The 25,146-nt window shown below is 40.1% G+C and overlaps 1 protein-coding gene across 1 annotated transcript in view; it reads right to left on the minus strand.

Annotated features, from left to right (window-relative positions):
* The window catches only part of LOC101477058 (carbonic anhydrase-related protein 10), a 165,229-nt gene that overhangs the window by 137,181 nt on the left and 2,902 nt on the right, over positions 1-25,146 (minus strand). Inside the window, exon 2 of the mRNA XM_004568602.2 lies at positions 20,703-20,777. Within this exon, the coding sequence (XP_004568659.1) occupies positions 20,703-20,777 (75 nt within the window). The remainder of the gene's footprint in view (positions 1-20,702; positions 20,778-25,146) is intronic.

The raw sequence follows: 25,146 nt of genomic DNA on the forward strand, positions 1-25,146 counted from the left end.
ACATCATTATATACCACCTTTTTTAGAAATCTCTGTCAGAACATGCTATTTTCTGTCTCTTGCTCTTGACGAAGGCGGTCGCACTTTTCTCCTCTCCTACTCCTCTCCCTTATCTTCCCTGCTTAGCCTCTTGTGTCCTTGTCTAGTCTCGTGTTTTTTGTATTACTTTTCCCTGGAACACTCTCTCACAGTCTGTTCTCTAAAACCTAAAAGAGGAATTATGGATTTGATCAACTGGTCCCTGAATGCAATTGACACCCTTTTCTCAACGAGAAGTCTGGGCTCGGGTGAGCCTGAGTGATGAAGATATCTACCTATTCGGAACCATGATAACAGGGTTCTTGCTGATCGGAGCTGGCTTGGCCCTGACTTATCGAAGAATTAAGAAAGCGGAACTGGCTGTTCAAACCCCCACAAGGCTGCCCGGTGGGATTGAAACGATGGGACGAGGCGGGAGTTTCTCAAAATGGGCTCATTGAGTGCAGCATGGATAAGATCTTGGAGAAGCTTACGGCTGCCGTGGATACTCAGAATAAGATCTCTGAGTACAAACTGGATTACATCTTGGAGAAGCTCACTGTGGTCGTGAGTTCTCAGAATCGGCTCTTTGAGCACAAGAATGACAACATCACGGAGCGTAAGGTTGATAACATCATGGAGAAGCTCACGGCTCTCCAACGGGAGATTGAGAGACCAGTGTTGGTCTGTTAGAACAGTTTTGAAATTCTCATGAGCTGTTTGCACTAAAGTAAAAACCACCATCACTTCATGCGGATACCCCTTTGGCGCCAGCTGTGGGCTCAAGGCTGGAGCTGAACAACAACACCCTGATAACGACTGTGTTTAGACTGTTCTTCCCATTCTATGCAAGGTCACCTGGGTTGGCTGGAAGACTGTTTACTTAGCCTGGCAGGGGGAAGGACACTGTCTCAGCTGAACTCTGGACACATACACAGACACGCACACAGACATATATATACACATGCAGATGTACACTCATCCCCCCTCCCCCTCCAAACGCCTTCGACGCTTATTCCCCTCCGATGCTGACGGTGGATCAAGGAGACCAGCGGTTATGCTGCAGGCTCGGATGTACTGTCTACACTGGCTGTCTCTCACCCTTTACCCATCCCTGTTGCTTGTCATGTGTTTCTTTGGTGTATTAAGAGTTTTTTCATGTGCAGAGGTGTTTTTTTTTTTCTGTTCTCAAACTGATCGCCCTGTTGGAGCTCAGTCAGGGGGGAGTTATTTTTTCCCCTTATCTTTCCTCATGTGGTGCTTTTTCCATTGTTATACCTCTCGGACCTATCTTTTCCATGTGATGTTTTTGTGTAATGTATGTATGGTTGGAGGGTAAGATGGCACCGCCATTGCGTGCAATAGGTCGGCAGCCTTAACATGAAATTTCCCCTTGTGGGACTAATAAAGGTATATCAAATCAAATCAAATATCATGCTTAGGTAACTAGTGAAACTAGCGAGCTAACTTCCGCTAACTTCCTGCTAACTTCTAACTCTGTTAAATGTAATGAATTCTGTTTTCATGGATGCCTGGATGTTAAACATCATAGTTACACCTGGTAAAGCAGCAATGCTGATCGTTTTATTAAAGATGAAAGAATTTAGACAGTTTTTAACTCTCAGTGATGTTCGTTTGACTTCGGGACCTTAAAGGATGGAGTTTAGGACCCAGATCGCTCCCAGATTTACGAGCACGTTAGTCCAACAAATACGGCAATAACGACGGCCCAATTGCATGTTCTACAGAAAAAATGTGCTTTGTTGTGTATCTGACGGACAAACACCAAACCAGTTAAGTTGCACCATTTTTACAAACCAATTCTGCTTCATCCGTTTCACTCAACAATTTCACTCAGCATTTTACCCAATATCTATCGCGATATTTCATTTTCTTATCGTTGCCTAGCATTGTACTGGTATTACCGTGAACGGTATAATATGGCCCAGCCCTAGTAACGAGTAATGTAAGGGATTACTATTGCAAAAAAGGTAATTAGATTACTGTTACTTTCCCGTAAGCACGCCGCATTACTGCGTTACTATAACCGTGATTTTTTTGCGAGAGTGTCTCATGACAATGATGTAAGCGAGTGCGATGTTCGTGGCAACAGCTGTGTGCAGATCAACAATGGATAATATAACGAGAGTATGACCTTACTTTGAGTTTGATTCTGTAAAAAGTGACAAAAACAGCGAAAAAAAACCCTAAACTTCCAAGCAAGCACCGACAGTACACTGCCACGGGAATGTGAAACTCCCAGATCCTTCCACTGACTGTTACGACAAACCTGCACCAGGGCAAACCTCCGCCTGCCCAACTCCTGCTATACAGGTGAAAATAGAGCAACAGGACCACTGAGTCTTTGATTTTATTTATTTTCTGCTGTGTTTCACTTGCATTTATTTGAAAGAGTGAGTGTAAACGCAAAAAACTATTTTATTTTATATGCTGGAATATGCAGAAAAAAGGTTTAAATGTTAAACAAATTTCTTCCAGTCAGAGAATGTTGCATATAATTTAATGTTTGCTTCATGCGTATTTTACTGCGGAAAGTTCTGTGTTGCTACAAAAACGGCAAGAAAAAGGCAATTAACAATGGAACAGAGACACATCATCATAATACTTAAAAATGTCTTTCCTACAGAGAAATTGCGAAGAGCAATCGTGGCTCAAGAGTTGGGAGTTCGCCAGCCTCGCCTCTGTCAGTGTGCCCCAGGGTGGCTGTGAGCAGAAAGCTCCTGAAGCATTTGAGGTGTCAGAATGTGGAAATTTCAACATCGCTTGAAAAAACTGCCAGCTAGCAACGTCCCTCTCACCAGTAGGATAACTGATTTTTAGCCAATTACAAGTTGAATCTGGTAGTTGGGGTTGTTAGCTAAGATACCGTCATTAGGAAGTGGCACAACTAATGTGTCTATGCGAGCTAATTTGCGATGTGCACCGCTGGCCCGGCCATTTATTTTTTAATGCACCTTCTGAGATTAATTCACTGTGTGTCTTGCCCAGGGCTGGACTGCGACAAAAAAATCACCCGGGCATTTTGACTAGAGACCGGCCCACCAGGTATTATGGGAAAAGCCATAAAGCCTTTGAAAGAAAACAAACACTGTTGTGACAGTGATGCACAGTCTTGTTGGTATATGTATGATTTCTAACGTGGTACATCAGATAAAAACTTTGGTTGCAAGATTCAGATAATTATTTAATAAAAGCGAGACATTTTAAAAAAAGAATAAGAAAGAAAAGTATTTCTTTGTGCCCCCCTCTCCCTGTTAATGCCCTACCTGCCCCCTGGCAAAACTTTGCTATCCGCCCCTGCACAGTTACCAGCTGTCAGCTACTTAGAAAAGGATCCTGGTGTTATTTGTCTCTCAGAAACAGTTCATAACTTCTCTTCAACTCATTCATGTCACCTAAAAGGTAAACCTGTTTCTCCATCACCTGTTCAGCTCTGATGATTCAGTAAGGACGTCTCCTGGTTTCATCTTCATGTTTCCCTCTCACCACATATCCAAACCGACATCATGACCAGCAGCTTTTACAGCTGTGGCTCCAGCAAACATCAGCTGATACTAGAAATTAATATTAAATAAATTCTAACAACAGCTGATCAAGCTTAAATATGCTGCTGTTGTTTAGCGCGACATCCGCTGGTTTCCTCTTTCTGGCACAAAGTGGGCGATAAACAAATAAGAGAGAAAAGCCGATCAGCTGATCATTGATCAGTTTCATGACTGAATGAGAGAAGAAGAGGCAGCTGACAGCGTAAAGACACAGAATAAATCCAGCTTTGTGTCTTTTTTCATTCTAGCTGAAGTACGGGACAAACTTTGTTTCTTTTCAGCTCAATTCGAAACACGTAATATTTTCTCTGAATACAGGACGATTCCATTTTTTAGGGGACTGTTGGCAACTCTATAATAATTAACCTTATGAACAAAATAAAGTTCACTATCAGTAACATCATAGCATCCACCCAGCAGTATATAAACTCCGTCATGCTAGCTAGAATGCAGTCCGAGTTATTGTAACTGACTGTAAAAAGTCAGCACAACGAAAATAAACTCCACCTAAACTTCGTTTATATCTGACCCAGATAGACTGCAGGTTATAACTTCTTACCTGAAGTTCAGTTCACCTGATACTCGGACCGGCAGCCGCCTCGGGTCTCTGCTCCTCCTGCCTCCCCTTTCGCTCATCCACCTGGCCTCTTGTGGCAGCTCCGCCATAGCCACCACCAAACAACTGAGTTATTTGTACACATCTGCCAGCATCTGGCCAATCCACCAGCTTTCATTGTTTATACAGTTATAAAAAAAAATAAAAAATCATCGGCCCATTGGCCCACCGGGCGTGCCATCAGTTAACCCTTCCCAGGGTTGTATGATTGCTAAATGTTACCGTTCCAATAATACAGTTCTAATAATAAAGGTTTTATTGCTAATCAGTAATATGTTCTTTTATTTTTTTCATTTATATTGACACCCTGTTAAAGTTTAAAATCTATAGCTTTTCGAAGCATCTGGATTAAAGCAGGCCATTAATTCAATCCAATTCAATTAAATTCAATTTTATTTATATAGCACCAACCCACAACAACAGTCATCTCAAGGCACATAATGTTATGAAGGCAAAGATCCTACAATATTACAAAGAAACCTCAATAGACAATAGACAACCCCCTATGGGCAAGTATTTTGTTGGCAAGGAAAAACTCCCCTTTAAAAGGAAGAAACCTGGCTCCGGGAGGGGTAGCCATCTGCCACAACAGGCTGGGAGCCGGACAGGACAGGAAATTCATGACCAAGTGGATGATGGAAAACCAGACCAGTCAAGGCCTCATTCACCCATGCTTACTCCACGCCAAGCTAAGTTGTTATATAAAAAAACATTAAAAAAGGAGTTTCTCCATCTCTATTCATTATTTATATGCTTCCTCTTGGTTATATATTCCGAAAATATAACATAAATTTTCACTGTTATGCCGATGACACCCAGCTCTACCTTTCTTCTAAACCCAATTCATCCCTCCCACCTACCTCCCTCTCAGACTGTCTTATTGAGATTAGATCCTGGTTCTCCTCCAATTTCCTCAAACTTAACAGTAATAAAACTGAAGTTTTACTTGTTGGTACACCATCTATCTTAACCAAATCCCACAGCTTTTCCATTAACGTTGAAAATTCTCCCACCCTTCCCTCCCCTCAGGTTAAGAGTTTGGGTGTCATACTTGATAATACTCTTTCATTCCAGTCTCACATTAATTACATAACACGGTCTGCTTACTTCCATTTACGTAATATTCACCGACTCCGTCCCTTCCTTACTCCCCATGCTGCTGCCATCCTTGTCCATAGTCTTATTACATCCCGTATTGATTACTGTAATTCCCTCCTATTTGGTCTCCCTAAAAGGTCCCTTCATAAACTCCAACTTCTTCAAAATTCTGCAGCTCGGGTCATAACTTGCACTCCGTTAAGTGCTCATATTACCCCAGTTCTACAGCAGCTTCACTGGTTGCCCATAGAAGCCAGGATAAATTTTAAAATCTTACTTCTTGCATACAAGTGTATCCATAAATCTGCTCCTTCATATTTGTGTGACCTGCTCCATATCACCACTGTTTCCCGCACTCTCAGATCATCATCTGCTATTCATCTTACTGTTCCGTCCTTACACCTTATCACTATGGGGAACAGAGCTTTCAGTCGCTCTGCTCCTCGGCCCTGGAACTCTCTTCCTCCTGCACTAAGAAATATTGACTCCCTCTCCGTATTTAAGACACAGCTCAAAACACCTCTGTTTAAACTGGTTTATTCGCTTTAATGCTGATTTTATCTGTTGTCACGCTCTGTTTTGTAATTTTAACTTATTTTATGTATTTTATGACTATTGCTCCTTTTATTAATTGTGTTTTTTGTAAGGTGACCTTGGGTTTCTGAAAGGCGCCCTCAAATAAAATGTATTATTATTATTATTATTATTATTATCTCTCTGGCAGCCAGCTTAACAGCAACTAAAGTTTACAGTCAGGCATATTTGTTTACCCAGTTCTTTAAAATTCAGGCTTCTGTGTTTCTGGTGACTAATTTTTTAATAATTTTAATAGCTATAAAAACACTTAATTACATTACTAATTAATCGAATCTTGTTTTAATTGTTGATATCAGGTTAGTTTCCAGAGTCTGGCTAACTTTAGCAGTGCTAGAAGCAGTAGCCTTGGTTTCTTCCATGCTAGCAGCATGGAAGAAACCAAATATTGTTACACCTGGCTTGAACCGCTTGACTGTATTCCATTATTGTGAAAAAGTGACAGTTTTTATTTATTTATTGTTAAGCTTTAAGGCATTGCTTTAATCCAAATAGTAAATTTTCACAAAACAGTATAAGAACAAAAGACAATGTATTTAGTGGGTTTAGGTTATTTTTCTATCTAGAGTTGAACTGCTGAATTTTTATGCATTCAGTGTGAAGCTTAACATCATCCAATATGATCTGTGTTTTAACCATCCCAGTTACATGAGATAGCTTAGAAATAGATTTCAGTTGGAGACATGGAGATGTACGAAGACCAACTAAATAGATAAACCCAGTGGTGGTTTTCAGCTACTAAATCATTATTTCTACAGACAACTTACTTTTTTATAAAACCTCTAGGGTTAGGCATGAAGTGACACATTTTTTATACTATATTTAGCATATTTTAGCTTTTTTTGTTTTAGATTTAAAATGTCATTTACAAGAATGCCCTGGCCCACCACAGTCAGCAGCTCAATCAGAAATAGTTACAATACACACAATATGCACACAGCAAATAATTAATGGAATATTTAATGATGTGAAGATACATCAGGATTAAAAACCAAACAACAAAGCCCATTAGAATGAAAACAGGAGCAGTAGTGATCAGGTATAAGATGTGCAGTCAGATGTGATTAGAGCTGACTGCATTCATTCAGCAACACCGTCTCCACGAGACTTAGTCAGCCTTTCACTGTAATTTTTTCTTACAGTATTGCAGGAGGGAGAGATTCAGAGTATGAACTACGAGTACGTAGTTATAGACTGATTAGGCTAAACTTTCCTTTTCAACAAAGCAGATAGACTGGATCAGGTGATCCTGTATCTTCCCTCAGCTACCCTGAAACAGGCCTAGGCTTCTGGGGGCTTCTGGGGGCTGATGCACTGACTGTTTCTTGTTCACTGAGTGGTTCTCCTCCTGTCCTGCTCCCATCACTCCCATTATGTTGTGGCAGATAGCTGCCCCTCACTGAGCCTGGTTCTGTCAGAGGTTTCTTCCTGTTAAAAGGGAGTTTTTCCTTCCCACTGTTGCCAAATGTTTGCTGAAGGAGGATCAATTGATTGTTGGGATTTTCTCCGTATTATTGTAGGGTCTTTTATATAATATTAAGTGCCTTAAGGTGACTGTAGGTGTGATTTGGCACTAAACAGAAAAAAACTCAAATTCAATTGAACTGAACTGAAATAAATTATTGATTCTTAGCAGATAATACGATGTTTCATGTTACGGTACCTTTGCAGTGACAATGCTAATGTTACTATCTGGACTGACATGTGCTTTTGGTGTCTGTGCCACTTAACTCTATGGTTAAAAAGTCTATATTATGTTTAAGTGTTCAGACAGTTTTGTATCTTAAAGCAAATAAAGAAACTAATTCCACAACTGCTTCATGGATCCCGCAACTAACGACTGGAATTAAACTTTAAACTTATGCATCAGATTTTCTGGTTTAACCTAATTTTAAGTAGTACAAAACAATTTGAGCATATTATCTTTAATTTGTTGCAAGGTCACAGGTTCAAGCCCCATACCAACCTGCACATTCACCATAAGATTACAGCTGCAGCTATGATGGAAAATGGTTCAGAAAATGCACCCTAATGACACACTTTGTACCTGGCAAGCTACCTCATCTCATCTCAGCTCTGCTGGATTACACTATATTATATTAGATGATGAATCCAGTGAAATCTTTAACTACGGCAAACAGGTCGTCTCAGAGAGCACATGCCCGTCCATTACAGCGGCCTGCGGCAGCCCAGCTAAATAAGAACAAATAGCAGAGGTGCCATAATCACCCCCTGCATTAGCTCTAATGTTGTTACTGCGGTGAGTAATTGCAAGAAATGTAGCGGGCAGCCATCAGGCATGGAGAATGTGGATATGTAATGATATCAGGAGATTATTGAGATTGAGTAGCATAACTTCATTCCCATACTCAGTCTTTTATGTCTTTTCCCGCTCTCTCTCACACCTCTCTCTTTCCCTCTCTCTCGCTTGCTCACACACACACACACACACACACACACACACACACACACACACACACACACACACACACACACACACACACACACACACAACCTGTCCTTTAGTTCCATCTAAAATTGCTCATATCTCCTCTACTGCGTGAGAGAAATGTAGTTTCCTCCTCCACCTCCTCCTCTTCCCCTGATCTCGCTACTTCGCTTCATTTTTCCCTCTCCCCCTTGTCTCTTGTGACTCTGAGTCTCTGCACTGTGTGTGAGAGACAGATTTTATAAAGAAAGAGTAAGCAAGTAGGAAGCAGAAGTAGGAAAACTGCATGACAATGACATCGACAGAAAAATATATGAGTAAAAGCAATGTTTGTGCATGAGGGTGAAAGAAAGAAAAACGAAAGAGAAAGAGAGAAAGAAAGAAATAAAAAGTGGCAGGGGCTCCTCTGATCACTAGTGTGGTGTCCTACTTACTCTGCAGCACACCCAAATAACAACCTGGAACTGTGATGTTACAGTATATAACCAGCATACACACTTACAAACACAGACACAGTGAACATCATTACATCGTGTACAGGCACACGCCTCCATCTTTACAATACTAAAATAACACAAGAGGTGTGACATATATATAAGTTGCACAAACACCTCAGTGGAGGTGACACCGTCTGTTTTGTTTTGTTCATGTTTTAGTGACCTTTAAGTCACTCCAACATTGTACACTTTATTTGAGTAAATAACACCCTAATTAGAATTAGAAGAAGAAATGTTGTGGCGAGTCTTAGTGACAAAGGAGCACTCGGGTTCCTATTCCTTATGAAGCTGCAGCTACAAAGATGCGTTCATAGACGTGTGATATGCATATTGCTGATGTATCCCAGTGAACATTTTTCCGTGGCTCCATTTGAAAAACTCCTTGAGAAAATGCAGTGGGGACTCTTAAACCCGTAACCTGCTCTGTTGGCAATAAACACTGAGAGAACAAAGAATTTGAATGGCAATTATTTTTTTGATGGCTTTGCTTTGAAAAGCATTAACAGATAGACTGTTGCTATGAAGATGCAATAGAAGGGATTTTTTCCCTCTGCTGTGATAAATGGAGTGCATTTGGTGGTTGACAAATTCTGACTCCATACAGCCATTTCTACACAGAACTCATTTATTAAGGCACCTCACGCATTACTCCTCTTACGGTTCTGTGGAACCGAATACTGTTGATTCATTAGTCAAGGTGTTGCTAACTGGCAGCATAAGTTGATGATCTCGTGTTGCCAGATTTCACCTACCAGCAGCTAAAACTCTGCTACTTGCATGCAAACCCTGCCTGTGGTGAACTTGTGCAAAATAATATATCAAAGATGTGTTTGTGTAGGCCAACTTAAAGTGACTAATACCTCGGAGTGGATACTGTATGTGTTAGCGTGATCTCCTTGCGATGGACTGGTGACCTGTCCAGGGTTTACCGGCGTATCTGTATAGCGCCAGTTCATCATAGCACAATACTCATCTCAAGGTTCTTTAGGCTCGGGCCACACAACCAGAAAACCCTGCGTTGCAAGCTCCAATTATAGAAATCATACATGCTCTCTAGCAAGCTCTGCATTTGGGGGGATTTAGTGTGAAGTTCCACAGCCGTTACCCAAACCTTCTAGTCCATAGGTGTCAAACTCTGGCCCGCGCGCCAAATTTGGCCCGCAGCCTAATTACATTTGGCCCACGAAGCCACACCAAATTACTATCAGAGCTGGCCTACTGGTATTATACAGCTAATATATATATTGTTTATTATTAAGCTTTGCTTGTTCCATATTCAGTTTTTCAGCAAAACGTGTTTTAGTCCATAAGAAAAGATTCATTCTTATATATTGCTCATGTTCATTTCAATAAATATTAACGTTAGCCCGCGACTTTGTTCCAGTTTTGAATTTTGGCCTACTGTGTATTTGAGTTTGACACCCCTGTTCTAGTCTATTTGAAGTCGCAGTTGTAACAGGTACCAACTGGAGCTGCTATAACTTCCAGCTCCACCTGGGGATTCCCAGCAGTTCCTGAGCCAGCAGAGAAATATAATTCCTCCAGTCTTGGGCTGGTTCTGGGGCCTTCACCCAGGTGGATAGACAAGGGAATTCACATCAAGTACCTTGTAGGCTTCCTCATTGTGGAGGAGAAGCAGTTTTACTCTGGGCTCTTATAGTGGATTTTAAAGAATAAGCTTGGTCAATCTAGCTATCTAATTTGATAATTTGCTCATGTTCATGACTCTGTTCTTGTAGTTGTTACCATAATATGCCATATGCTCCCCGTTTTGTGAACAAAATTCCAAGAAGCTTTAAGTCCTTCACCTCCCCACCTTCATCTGAAGGAAACACGCCTGCCTCTTTCAAGTAGAGAAGCACTTTGGTGATGTTGAGCATTCCAGCTGTATGACTGTCAAGTCAGCACTGAAGAACCTTGTGCGATGATGCCAAAAGGACATCACTGCATCCCCATCATGTTTCTTTCCTAACTTACACTAGACCTTGAAATTCTGTCCATAAATAGGAAGCAGAGTGTTTTAATAGCCTCACATAGTGCCTGCAGACAGCCGTGTTGATAATAAAATTATTACAATTTAGACTTCCGACTCGGATTTCACTGCAGAATGCCTTGCTTAAAGTGCTGTAAGAATTTATTTAGAAAAGAGACACCATTTTAAGGTAGAGGTAGTCAGACAGGTTTCTATAATATGTCACAGGCTTTATGGAAAGCTGTAATTTTCCTGGAACTTTAAATGTGACCCAAAGTGCAAAATTGTAAAAATATACCTTTCATTTGTTCTTCCTCTCTTTCCCGTTGTTAAATTTGCCTTTAATCACCTCCTCGCTGCAGCTACCGAGAGCTAAAAGGTAGACTCTCAATTCCCTCAGCTCTCCTTTCTTTCCTCACCACCCGGCCCCCTCACTTTAAGGTGGTCTCACACACACATGCGCACGCACGGTTAGAGCTACTGTTGAGATCCATCAGCAGGAAAGGGCAGCTCCCCTGAGCTTTTGCTTTTCTTCTTTCCTCTATTCTTCACCCGCTCCTCAGACTTTTTTCCCTGTCTTTCTTCCCTCCGTCCTTTCAGCTCCTCATATCAAGGCAGGCCCAGAAACACATACAATGGCAAAGTGAGAGAAACCACACGAACATGGTGTCTCGCTAGCTTCCTGTCATGTTGCCATAACATAATTCAAGTGTCATCAAGACCTCACAACACTTCATTTGCATTTGCTTGATCTCTATTCCAAGCATAGAGAAAGCCAATCAAAACATGGCCGTGGATGGGCTCTTCCTGAATGAAATGCAGACTGCAGAGTTAGCAGGGGAGACATGGAACTTATTCTCCTGACTCAAATAATTTACCTGGCATTTGCTTAAGAAAAGACCAATTATTATTTGAAGGTCTTCCTTGACTTTCTGTATGTCTAAAGCAAAAACAGATATTGTTTGCTATGTCCTCTTAGAGGGATGTAGCAAAAAATGAGGTACTTCACAAAGGAAACACACACGTTGCCACTTCTAACAGAAAATATGTGTGTTGGAGAATGGCAGCTTGACAGTTTATTCAGTTTGCTGCACGGAGCCAAGGAACTGGAAGTTTAAAAGGAATACAGAAACCAGTCTCACCAGTTTGCAGGCAAAAAAATAAATAAATACACATTTATAGCACAGCAGATTCTTTTTGAAGAATTCAGATTTGAAAAAAAATGAAAGGATTTAGTACAGGTGTCACGAAGTTTGAGTTTGTTTGAAGAAGGTTCAAAATGGCAGAGCTGAATGTAATTTTTATTTCTTATTGCAAAAGAAATACATCAAATCAAGTGTTTACCTCATTTATCCTTCCACTGTAGAGTGTATTCACATAAACAGGACATTTAAATAATTTGAGACTGCGTTTAAATCTTCCAAAAAGACATACAAGAGAATAACATGTGGTGTGTGCTGTGTGATACTATACTACTAAGAATGTTGAGCCTTAGTGTGAGTGAAAATTTAGTATTTTCAGGTATCGTCTGTTAATTTGCATTAAATTGCAATAAAAGGTGGCAGACTAAATGCTGACGTTGATGCAGTGTTCCATCTTTTATATACAGTCTATGGTAACACCGCAGTGATAATCTTATAATGCTGTGCCACTAAAGGAACAATAAGGTACTTTTGTATCTCGATTCGCTGTGCTTACATGTTCAAAGGTTTTAAGTACAACACTGTTAATTATTCCATTGGATCTCTTATTTGTAGCAGACTGTAACTGAGAATGATGGGAATGTCCTAAGTTATTAACCTAAGTGGGCAGAAGAAAAAAGCTCTTCTAGTCTTTGGAAGCTTTTCAAAGAATGAGATAAATTAATGTGATAAACTACTTTTCCTATGGTATCCAACTGAAGTTCAGAAATATACTGAAATTTGAAAATAAAAATGTCAACCTCAGAGTGGGACTAGAGCAAAGGTCAGAGATTCATCAGAGATGAACAAAGACTATCTGCTTTGGTGTGATGAAAATCTGTTAAACACATGTTTAAATATTTCCAAAGATCAACAGACTCAAACTTTTAGCCCCAGAATCAGTCGACATAGCTAAGAAAATTAACTGAAGTAACACAAGCAGAGATTTCCTGACTTAGCCTGCAGTATGAGTCATACTCAAAAAGTCTTTAAATCTCATAGTTCTTATAACAGGTTTCTCTCCTTGGACTGATAAAGGCCCATTTCAATTACATGCTTGTGTTTGCAGACTCCGATCCACAGCGCAGATAACCCTGACGAACTCATACTCAGACTTTAGGAAGAACGACCCCAGAGCCGTAGAAGATAAATGGGACTCACCATGGCTACAAGTAGTCATTTTATAACATAAGTAGCTGAACACAAGTTTCCATTCACTGTTCACTGAGTTCCCCTTATTTACCCAGGATGAGCATTTAGTCATATTACTGTTACTACTTTACTGCACTGTAGAAAGATCTGAAATCATTCTGACATATATACTGCACAAAATTCAAGATTCTCATAATGACACTCCCTGACTAAACTAATATTTTATTCAGTTTTTTTTATATAAACCATAGTTTTGACTGCTGCTGTCAAAACAAGCCAAAGTTAACATTAAAAGGTCCACATTAACCTAAACCAAAATCCAATCAAGTCATTTTCATCCCCAAACAAAAATTAAAATTACTTATATAAAATAAGAAGAATAAAGTCAGAAAATAAAGCTAACAGTAGAAATCAGGACTCTGACATTTTGTTCCACGCAGGATACAAACATCAGTCAACTGGTATTTATAGACCTACAAAGTCTGTATTAAAAAGCTGGAGGTGGCATTAAGTAGCAGCGTTACCCGCTGGGAAAATCTGCGTCTTGCACTTTGTCTTGCTCTTTTCCCCCACCTGCTTTCAGGTGCAGTATATGTAATAAAAACTAATTGGTCAGCGTTTGGAATGGAGATACAATTTACATGTGTATGTCCTATGGGTAATTATCTGAGGGCCATAAAGGTCCATATGTGCCCCTAAGCAGTAAAAGGTAAATGTGTACACCATCTTCACTATATTTTAAGGCACCCCTGCACAGAGTTAGCAATTAGCTGGAGTACAGGAGTATTTGACAAAACAAAAGGTTATGCTATGAATTTTGTTGAGTGTGCAAAATGTGTCATTTTTTTGTTAACACGTTTAATGTAAAATCTTTAATTTGATACTTGCTAATGACTTTAGCTACAGTGCGTCTTCACTGCTACCACACAAATTACAGTATCAGTTGGATCATTAATTTACAGCACATTTTGGGTCATCTCTGTTTTCTGCATTGCTGTCATAGGTGAAAGTCTGCTCTGTTACTCTTTAGAAGAATAATCTTAAAACTTGTGATTTCAGTTTTTGTTCACGCTCAGACAGGCTGCTTGAGTCTGTTTGCTTTTAGCTTATTGCTAGTCTTCCACATTAAAGATGAAATACACCAAGACCAACATGGTGTTTTCTGTTACCATGACATTTTAGGTTAGTGTGACCTACAAAATATAACCTCTGTCTATTTTCCACATGTCCACTTAAATGTTCACTGAGGAAATGGCCTTATCAGCCATCGTCAACCACTGCGCACAGTCCAGGTTTCCTCTGGCTCTGAATGGCCCTCAAGATGTGAGCAAATTCAAGTGAATGACAGCAACATCTCTTGGCCACTCAGGCTAGAATGAAGACTGAGCTGCAGGGAACAAGCAAAAGGAGAGAAATGAGCAGGATAACAAAGAAAGAGATGGAGAGAAAAGGGTGGGTGACTGGGCCAGAATCTGGATATGCTGGAGAAAAGGAGACAGGAAAATAAGAGCAGAGGCAAACGAAAAGCAGACGAGTGGACCAGCCATAAGCATAGGGGAAACCAAGGAATGAAGGAGGAGGAGAGAAGCTGAAAGGGCAGAGGAGATGAGAGAGAATAAAGCCAAGGGGAGGGAGAAGATGAAAGGAGACAGGGAGACAACCAAACACAGATGTGATCAAATATATATAAGAAATGTACAACGAAAGGATGAACCTGGCGCCCCTTAGAGTCTGATGCAAGGAAAGAGAGATGGGGAGAGAAAGCATGAGAGAAAGTTGAAGCCTAATGCTCACCGAATAACTAATGCAAATATCAAATTGACTGTTAAATGAGTTCATATTTTTAGGTTGATTCAGAAGCACATTGTAAAACATACCTTATCATTATATTAAAGTGAAATCTCATTGTTAGATCACTTTGAAACCTAGAAAAATTAGTTGTTCTAACTTGACGTCCTTTGAATTGAAAGCATAATTGCAATGCAAAGACACTGCGAGCAGCTTAAAGCCGTCTTTGTAATGACTGGTATAAAAGAAAGGAACGGCTGCAGCTGAAAATCCTTCAAACATAATTAGTTTTTCTCGGTTGGAATCAGTATAAGTGAAAATACAACAGCTTTACACAACTGGCCATATAAACCACTCAAGCATTACAGCAATATCAACTGTGATATTGGCTCCCTGTGTGAGGCCAGATCACCTTTGACCCCTTGGAGGCAGGAACTCTGAGGACTGTTTTGTCGTGCCATTGCAGCAGGTTCTTTGGATCCTGTGGGTTGTGGGGTGGATCATCCTTGTTATGCCACTTCTAAAGAAGGCTCAGTCAGCCTGTGCTGGGTCACGCACCTCGGGCTCTCTTTCATGTTTCTTGAGTCGCGCTTTAACAGTTTTTGCGGCATTTTGGTACATATCGTCTTGCTGGGAGAGGCTGCTGTTGCCATGGGTGTGTTTGTGTGTGCTTGGCTTGTAACTGTATTTATGTGGGTGGTAGGTGTCAAAGTAACTTACACGTGAATGCCAGGACCCAAGGTTTGCCAGCAGAACATTGCATTGTAACTGGTAGTCAGTATTTTTCTACTGCAAAAGTGCTTTAATGTTAAGATTGATTGGAACTGAACTACCAGAAACAGTGGCACAAGTAGCATATTTCAAATCAAACCAAAAACTAGAACGCTTCAAAAATATTTTTAACTAGGCTAAACCACCAAAGAAATATCCAATCAGAATACTGCTTAATATTGTTAGAAGAAAGAAAAAGAAGATAATTTGTTACAGTTTATCATTATTTTTTTTCTCTGTAGTTTTTTCACACTAAAAACTACTTTTGGGTGCTTGGTTAGCAGATGTGCCTCACTTTTACCATAACCAGGTCTGAAAAGGACACCTTGTACCACCAGTGCAATAATATACATCCTGGGAACGAGAACAGGCTCTTGCTTCTTTTTACTTCAAAAATCGATATAGGGTAATCAGTTTACTCAGGGCCATGTGAACATTTGCTTTTTGCTTTAACTTGGAGATCTAGCGGGCTGCGCCAGTTAACCAATCTCCAGCTTCGAATAAGTCACATCTGATGATTCATTAACTGTTCATTTTGACAGTCATTTCTAGCTTGGTGAGCCAAGTATGGATGCAAAAAATAAGTACCGTTTAAATTATGTGACATCTTGCTGGCGTTCCTGGTGGATATGAGATTATTTTCTCAGTATAGGTGCTGTTGGTTGAACCTGTGAAGTGAAGTGGAGGACCAGAGATACTTGTTGCCATATACGTCTGCCAAAGGCTCTCCGGTGTTGCATGGTTTCTGCGGTGCATACTGTATCTCGTGTTATATTTAGTTTTGTATTTTACGGTGCCAAAGAAATAGCTCATGAGCTAACCACAGTAGCAATGCCAGACTCCTTCCTCTCTGCCTCCTCTTATCTGTTATTCTGAAAATCTCAGTGTTTACGACAAAGTAGCCCAGTAGTTGGCTCATTTGTGCTCCCTACAAAATCTGGTGGAGCATCTCACAGTAATCTCGCTCTAGAGGCTATATGAATTTGTGTTTCTCTTTAGAGGTTGCAGACACTCATCTCAGTCCATTTTCCTTTTGAAAAACACCCACAGCTGTGTCCCTCTCTTATCTCAGCCTGTGTATCTCATGAGGGTGCAAAGGTGATCACAGCAAATACGCACAAGATGACAGTGAACTGAGTTTTGAATACCATTCCATTTTCTTTCTTTTTTTCTGCTGACTACATTCCCACTTTACTCTCCAAAAACAGCTTGAAGCAGGCATTTCTCCTGTGCTGGCACAGCACTCACACAAAGCAAGAAGAAAGGTGCCATGTGAAAGTAGATCGAGGGTGAAAAAGCAGTAGTCAAAGTCGGGCTACGCTCGCTGATGTGATGAGCCTACTGACAGTCTCAAATTTCCCAGAAGGCAATTCACACATGCACACACACACAATCACACTTCTTCATTTGGAATTATTTCAGTCTCATTCTAAAACAGGAGGCGCAGCATCTAAAAGCACGACTCTTGCACGAGCATGAAAGTACAACTCCAAATTAAACTCAGCTGATTTCAAAGTAATTATAAAATTATCCCAGCTCCTTCTACACGTGCAGAGGCACAGCGAGGAAGATCAGCTGCAGTGCCTCGGCAACTCCATTACCTTGGCTCGAGTTAATTAATTGCATGTGACAGGCAGAAGTATAAAGGTGAATGAATGTGCCCCTCATCTACATCATCTCCAAAGTCATTTACTAATACAGTCTGTGATCGCTGGCCCTGATGTCAACATGAAAAGAATGTTGATGTTGAAAGATACTGCAAAACCCTGCATCACGTTGAGTGATGAAATCTCTCCAGTAGCTACAGACAGCATCGACACCAGAGTGAAGAAGAAAAAAGGGAATGTATGACTACAAGGACAATAAGCTTCAAACCCCTTATTTCGGGGTCATGTTAGTAAAGCATTGGATCGTACATATAGGTGTGCTTTCCCTTTTCTCACGTTACAGAAAAAAAAATCACTTACTTGCATTAAGAACATTTGTACCAGAATCAAAGAAAAACCACCACATGGGGCTGCTTGAATCTTTTAAAAAGGACCTCAAATCAACACGCGACTCTTCATTATTATGCAGAACAACAACCAGTACATATTAAATTTCTTCAAGACCTTTTTTGTCATTATTGTTAATGACTATTCTGTTTGTTTATGATTTCCTTCTTTGACTATTGTGCAGTCAAACACAGGCAGCCCCTTTTCTTTGACTCTTTGCAGCGACAGTAAAGGCATTCATTAACTCATTATACATATTAAAGACACAGCAGGCTTCCGTCATGAATGCATAAAAATAAAAGTAACTGTAGATTTTAGTGTGTGCTTGTTTGTCGGAGTCAAAACTTAATAAATTGAGTGAACTCAGCACGTGCTATTCAGACAGAAAGACACGAAGCAAAAGGACTGCAGGAAGTGAAACGAAAGCCACTTGTTGCTGCTGAATTAGCCTTTCAGCTGTTTTTTAAAGAAAAAGCAAGTTATTGCTTATGTTAACAAAAAAAATAGTAAAAATGTAACTTACAAAAAAAGGCGCTCCTTCCTACCGAGGGTAAACTTGGAAAAAGATGTTGAAAACACAACTTTCCTCAAAACAATGTGAAGATATGGCTCAAAAATTGAAAAGTAAAAGGCCATCTTTTAAGATCACCAAAAAGACATTTAGAAAAAGACAGCCCTTTTCATCCAAGTTTCTTTGAAAAGATAAAGGGCACACTTCCTCCTCAACAGCTCTACAGACTCCTCAGGCAAACAGCAGATTCAGCCAAAGACCTTCCTGTGATGTGACCTTGTTAAACACTACATCACAATGCTGTTGTAGCATGTGGGAACCATAAGTTGTGATTGTCCCGAGGCTTGTACAAATGAGCTCCCCGTTCAGCACACACTGAGCAGAACCACATCAGAATAAATGTACATATGCATTTAATATTTTAACAAATGCTGCTGAGTAACATTACCTTGTATAACTGGAGTGGATGTCTAACACCACCCCACAGCCAAAAAAGCTTGTTCTTTTAAAAGGAGGAAACATAAAATGTGTTTGTAATTTTATAAAAAATATAGTTAGGTGTCTAATTAAATGTAGCATTACTTTAGTAGCCCCCAAAGTCAAGCTTAGCATCAATCCTGGTGGATCAGCTGACACCTTTCTCCATATCCAATTGATAAATTTCATATATGGCCAACTTTTTGACCTGCTTTAGCTTGCCTATGATTACTCCACACTCCAACCCACTATGCAAACCACCACCACTCCAGTCTTTCATGCTTGGTTAGGCCCAGTCACACCGGTCTAGAGACCAGTCGGCAACTGTCTGGAAACCACCTGTAACCAGGGAAACGCCTATGGGTACATCACTGTTGCTAAGTTCTAAAGACTTTAATGAAGCCAAATTTTGATTGGGTCTAAAATTAGAGATGGACCGATCCGATATTACGTATCGGTATCGGTCCGATACTGACCTAAATTACTGGATCGGATATCGGAGAAAAATAAAAAATGTAATCCGATCCATTAAATATCACGAAAGCACCTCACAAAACTTGCAACACGCCGTAACTCACCTCAGAACGTTAGCACGTCGGAGCAGTAGGCATCACGTGATAGAGCGGCTGTGGCATGCAGGACCTGTGGTGGTCTGGATAGCATTTGGAGCTTCGCTAGCAACCCGGCATTTCATCTCCGACAAAGTTATCCCCGAGAGAAGTAAAGCAAGTGTGTAAGTCCATCTCTGAATGTTTGTAAAGCATTCCTGCGTTAAGCTTAACAACTAATATATGGAGCGACTGCCTCTCTCTCTCTCTTGCTGCTACTTCAATCATGAAACTGCTTAACGATCAGCTGATCGGCTTTTCTGTCGCGAGTCCGTGTCTCTAGTTTGCTTTTGGCCCACTTTGCACCAGAAAGAGGAAACCAGCGGCTGAACAACAGCAGCACGTTTAAGCTTGATAAGCTGTTGTTAGAATTTATTTAATATTACTTTCTACTCGAGGATCTTTTTCTACGTAGCTGACGCTGGTAACTGTGCAGGGGCGGATCTAGCAAAGTTTAGCCAGGGGGGCCGATAGGGCATTAACAGAGAAAAGGGGGCACAAAGACATACTTTTCTTTCTTATTCTCTAGCTTTTAATAAATAATTATCTGACACCCAAAGTTTTAATTTGATGTAAAATGAATAGAAGTCAATTACTGTATATAGTGACTATTAAGTCTAATATATATACCCTAGTAAGCTATAGTACTTTTTCCTTTGGGAAGGTACCATCTGTGCAGTCTGCAATTTTGTTGAAGAAAGATGTTGAATCTATTTAATATTTCTTGAAAAATAATTGATTTCTGTGCATTTTTTTTTCCACACTGCATCAAATTAAGGTTGATTACGTCGATTAAGCATCATGAGGTGGAGCGTGAGGGGTGGTTCCCTATTTTTTATTTATTTATTTTTGTTGTTGCTGGGAGTTGGAACCCTATTAGTTAGGTTGCTTAATATTTATGCTAAGTACTCTTTAAAATACCAGAATAGGGAGGATGGTGTAGGTTTAAGTTTATTAGATTGATCAGTATTGCTGAACTATGAAATATTTTTTTTTGCATACAGGTATAACAGAATAGCTTTAGTGTAGTTGTTGTTTTAAACTTGAGTATGAACTTATACAAAATGCAGCAAGATATTTAAAAAACAGTTTTGTTGATTAAAAAACACTATATCGGATTCATATCGGTATCGGCAGATATCCAAATTTATGATATCGGTATCGGTATCGGACATAAAAAAGTGGTATCGTGCCATCTCTATCTAAAATGCAGTGTTAACAACACACATGCATGTGTGGTACACAAATATGCAACTTAATAATCAGCTTCATTTGTTAAATTCAAAGATTTTGAATTTTATTTAACAAACTATGATCCAAAAAATGAAACCCTTGTGTCAGTGACTAACATCTTTACACATTTGATCTGGTGTTGAACCATTGTATTTGACTTTGATGGAGATCATTTACCTGGAACAAAGCTCCCCTGGACAACATCCTTATATGCCCACCAACTGTCATCAAGCTTGGATGTAATAGGCTGAGCTGCAGGGAAAAAGAGAAGGAGACAACATTTTATAGCACTTTCACGCATCAATCCCACATCAGTTTGACTCTGCTTAACCTACAGACTGGAATGAAATAGGTTACGCAAACACTGTTAACGCCTCTGCAGCTGTAACACTGCAGACAATGACATGGACGTCACTACCTGACGCAACTCCCTTCTCCCTAAATAGTCCACAACTTTAGTAAATTTAGCACTACTATAAAAAAAAAGTGTACCCCTTGTTTTGTACAAAATGATCTGTATATTATAGAATCTGAGGATAAAAAGATGGAGTAGTTAGTGCTGTTCCCTCGCAGCACGAAGGTCCTGTATTTGACTCCACCACCTGCATGTAGGGCTGTGCAATATGACCAAAATCTCATATCCCAATATAAGACATTTCTCATCCCGATAACGATATATATCACAAAATTGTGCTTTTTCTGTCAATTCTGTGAATCTCAGGCAACTCAACTTGTGTGAAGTGTTTTCAGCGGGACGTCGTGTACCTGGAGTCGAGTGTTTTGACCAATGTTTATATATTTTTAGATATAACCTGTAAAGGCCGCCATTTTCTTTGTGAGTATTTATTACACGGCGTGCTGCTGGTAAAAGCTTGTTCTAACGTTTGAGTCTAAGGTTTATTTTGAGCACCTGACGGCTCTTTTTTGCTTCTCATCCATAAACTCTATCCATACTCTTCTACAGGATTCTTGCATAGGTGGTAGAAGAGGTTTGTCATGTTTGAGTCTGTGGTGGGGATCAGTTTGCAGCAAAATTTGCATAGTACAGCTTTCTGGTCCATGTCAGACTTTTCATAATCAAACCATGTCCATGCTACAGAGGTAGCCCCTCGTTTAGGAATAAGGTCCTTGATTTGTTTTGACTGGTCCTTCTGTTTGGAGCTACCTGGTTCTGCCTCATCTTCACTGGCCATGCTGGTATTCTCTGTCCCTGCATCCACATAGTGACCCATCCAAACGATGAAAAATTATTGCCGTAAACAGTGTATTTTGCAACACCACAAAACAAACGATAGTGTATAATATGAAACGATAAATGTTTTCATTTCCTCATCCAATATATTTCATCATATCGCACAGCCCTACCTGCCTGGGTTCTCTCCAGGTACTCCGGCTTCCCCCCACAGTCCAAACACATGCAGTTAGTGGGGTTTGGTTAAAGGGTGATTCTAAATTGCCCATAGGTGTGAATGTGAGCGTGAATCTGTGTTGTTCCTACATCACATTGGCAGATTGTCCAGAGTATACTCTGTCTAGGGCTGTGCGATATGGCCTAAAATCCATATCGCGATATAATCTGAAGCACATGCGGTAACGATATATATCGCGATATATTCTTTTCTTCTGTATAACGTATTTTCCACACTATAAGGCACACTTAAAATCCTTTAATTTTCTCAAAAATCGAGAGTGTGCCTTATGTATGAATTCTGGTTGTGCTTACTGACCTCGAACCGATTTTGGCGTGCAGAAATCTGTTAAAAAATGTTTTGATCGACTGTCACAGCATTACGGCTGCCGTAGTGAGGAACTTCGCGGAGTAATCTTGGTCCAAAACTCCGTCCGCTTCAGGTCCCAAATCAAACGAACACTGAGAGTTAAAAACAGTCTAAATTCTTTCATCTTTAATAAAATCATCAGCATTGCTGCTTTAGCAGGCGTAACAATTAAGTTTAACATCCATGCATCCATGAAAACAGAATTTATTAAATTTAACGGAGTTAGAAGTTAACAGGAAGTTAGCTCGCTAGTTTCCACCTAAACATGACATGCCATGTTCTGACTGAGAGATTTTTGAAACTAATTAAAACGTACAGCTCTGCTATCACTTCCAACATAAATGAAGACAGGAAACTAAACAGCAGTGGCATTTGCAGGGTTACTGAAGTTGGACTACCTGGTATATAATGTTGTGCTACGTGATTGCTAGCAACACAGCTATGTTAGCATAACATTAGCACAGTGAAGCTGGAGGATGAACGCCAACTTTTCTTCCACTCGATAAAAGTTAACGTGAGGGATTCTGGTCATTAGGGACAAATGTAATCGCATAGCAGGATGCTATACACGGGCCAAACGTCAGTCAGGAGAACAACTGAGATTATTCATCCACAATACGAGGTTAGTTATTAATATACTGCAACAACATGGGAATAGAGCAGCTGCGAGAGAATTCAACATTAATGAATCAATGTTACGGAAGTGGAGGAAGCGCCGTTTTTGGCTTTTCACCATATTTCAAAAGTGCTTCATCTCTTTGCTATGACTGTCGCCCGGCATAATTTGCAGATGATAATGGTTGGATGCTTCCGACCAAAACAGGCGCAGCTTGATTACATCATCAACATGCGCTATCGCAATAGACCAGTATAGTCAAAATCTCTATTGTTGGCCAAATTTATATCGTTTCTATCGTATATCGTTTCTATCGCCCACCCCTAACTCTGTCTAATACTGAGAACTGAAGACATGAATGGGAAACAAACAGTGCAGAGAGACAACAGCAGCCCAGCGGAAGGTATCTAAGGCACAAACAGATGTAAGTGTTGCAGCAGAGGCTGATGAGAAACAGGAAAAACAGGAAAAATAGTAAGAAGTGAACTGCAGTTTTTTTGTTCATCCAATTCCCTGCATCACGAAAAAAGAAAATGTAGTATGGTCCCAGGATAAAAAAAAAACTGGCTTCACTCTGGCCCTGGCTTCTGTCATTCGAAGAGAACTGCATCTGATCGTGCCGGCAATTATTTGGCGCCTATATGTATAACTTGGAAAACTAGAAATGCATTAATTGTAATTTTTAATTTTCTTGGCCAATCCTGGTTTCCTGTTTTGCTCCTGCCAATTCCAATTTTGGCTGATTTAGATCTTTCAAGAACTACAATCCACTGCTTACATAACTTTAAGATTTCGTTAACAGAATTTTCAATTCATGTACACAATAAAACAATGATTTCTATTGTTTTCTATGACTGCAACCAATTACAGTGACTATCAAGAAAATCTCACGAGTTAGTCCAGGTTACTGGAAAGGGCTTTTCATATAAATAACATCCAGTGGCAGTGAGAACACTATCCTTTGGTTTGAGTTTGTTTCTGTGCTACTTTAACTTTTTATTAGCTAGCTAGCTTTGGCACTCCATCCTCTTTTCCATTTTCCTCTTTTATCGCAGCAAAAATGCCAAAGTTTGAGCCTTAAAATCACACTCCAAAGCAGGTTTTTGACATCATCGTAGCTGCCTCCATCTTTTATACTTTCTGTTTATTCATCTATCATAAGAATCGCATATTCTTCCTGTTTTAGTAAGGTCTCAGTCACACAGGTCTAGAGACCAGTCAGCCATTCCCAGCAACGTCTCCTCTCAAGAGAAAATTGTATATCAACCAGTTAGCCTTACCACTGAAATCAACACATTTCAAAAGGTGGAACTTTTAGTTTGGAGGCAAATGGTCTCCAGTTGCACTTTGTATCAGTCTTTTTCAAGTTTCACTACGACTCAGTGGTTAGTTACCGAACATTTGCAGATAAGTTGATGTCTTCCATGCAAACTGTGTAATCGCAATCGCAAGGTTTTCAGTGCACTACCTCTTTCCAAATGATTTCACCTAGCAACAGCAACCACTCTCCCAGAACCACTCACCAATTCCTCAGGGAAAACTCATTTTTCCCTAGCAACCACTGGTTGCCAGGCGGTCACTAACCGTTCCCTAGGCCTGTGTAGCTGTGCCCTGAAGAGTAGCTACCTCCAACATGTGTGCCAAAACTACACTGGCACCAGATTGATGTCCAGTCCCAGGTAGACAGCAAACAAGTTGGCCCAGCTGGGAACAGTGTTGTGTTCAATATTATTAAACTGGGAAACTGGGAATGCATACAGACAAAGTAAAAACTCAAATTATACTTTAAAGCTAATATTATAAACAGCACACATTTCTAACAAACTTAATGCTAGCAAACTGACATGTCCTAATCTAATGATCACATTAGGAGTAAAGGTGACAAACATGCTGCATAAACAAGTTGAAAGTAGTAGAACTTTGACAGTCTGGCAGAAGGTACAGCAAAAATAGCTGATATTTAAACTAGAGGGCTAAATGAAGAAAGCAGGTGCAGGTGTGCAAAGAGGGTGCAGTCAGCTGTTTGAAACACTGAGGATGTCTCGGGCACCTTCAATCTGCAATGTTTGGCTACAGTTAAATGGTATGTTTTAAAGTAAACATGAGAGACAGGTAGGGAAAGAAATAAGGGATTATGTCACCATGACAGATAAATGAACCAGAGTCCTGTAAATGATTTGAGGAAATATAATAACTACAAGTACTAGAATTTCATTCATCCAAAACT

This window comes from Maylandia zebra, linkage group LG4, assembly GCF_041146795.1.
Source record: "Maylandia zebra isolate NMK-2024a linkage group LG4, Mzebra_GT3a, whole genome shotgun sequence".
NCBI classification, from domain to species: domain Eukaryota; kingdom Metazoa; phylum Chordata; class Actinopteri; order Cichliformes; family Cichlidae; genus Maylandia; species Maylandia zebra.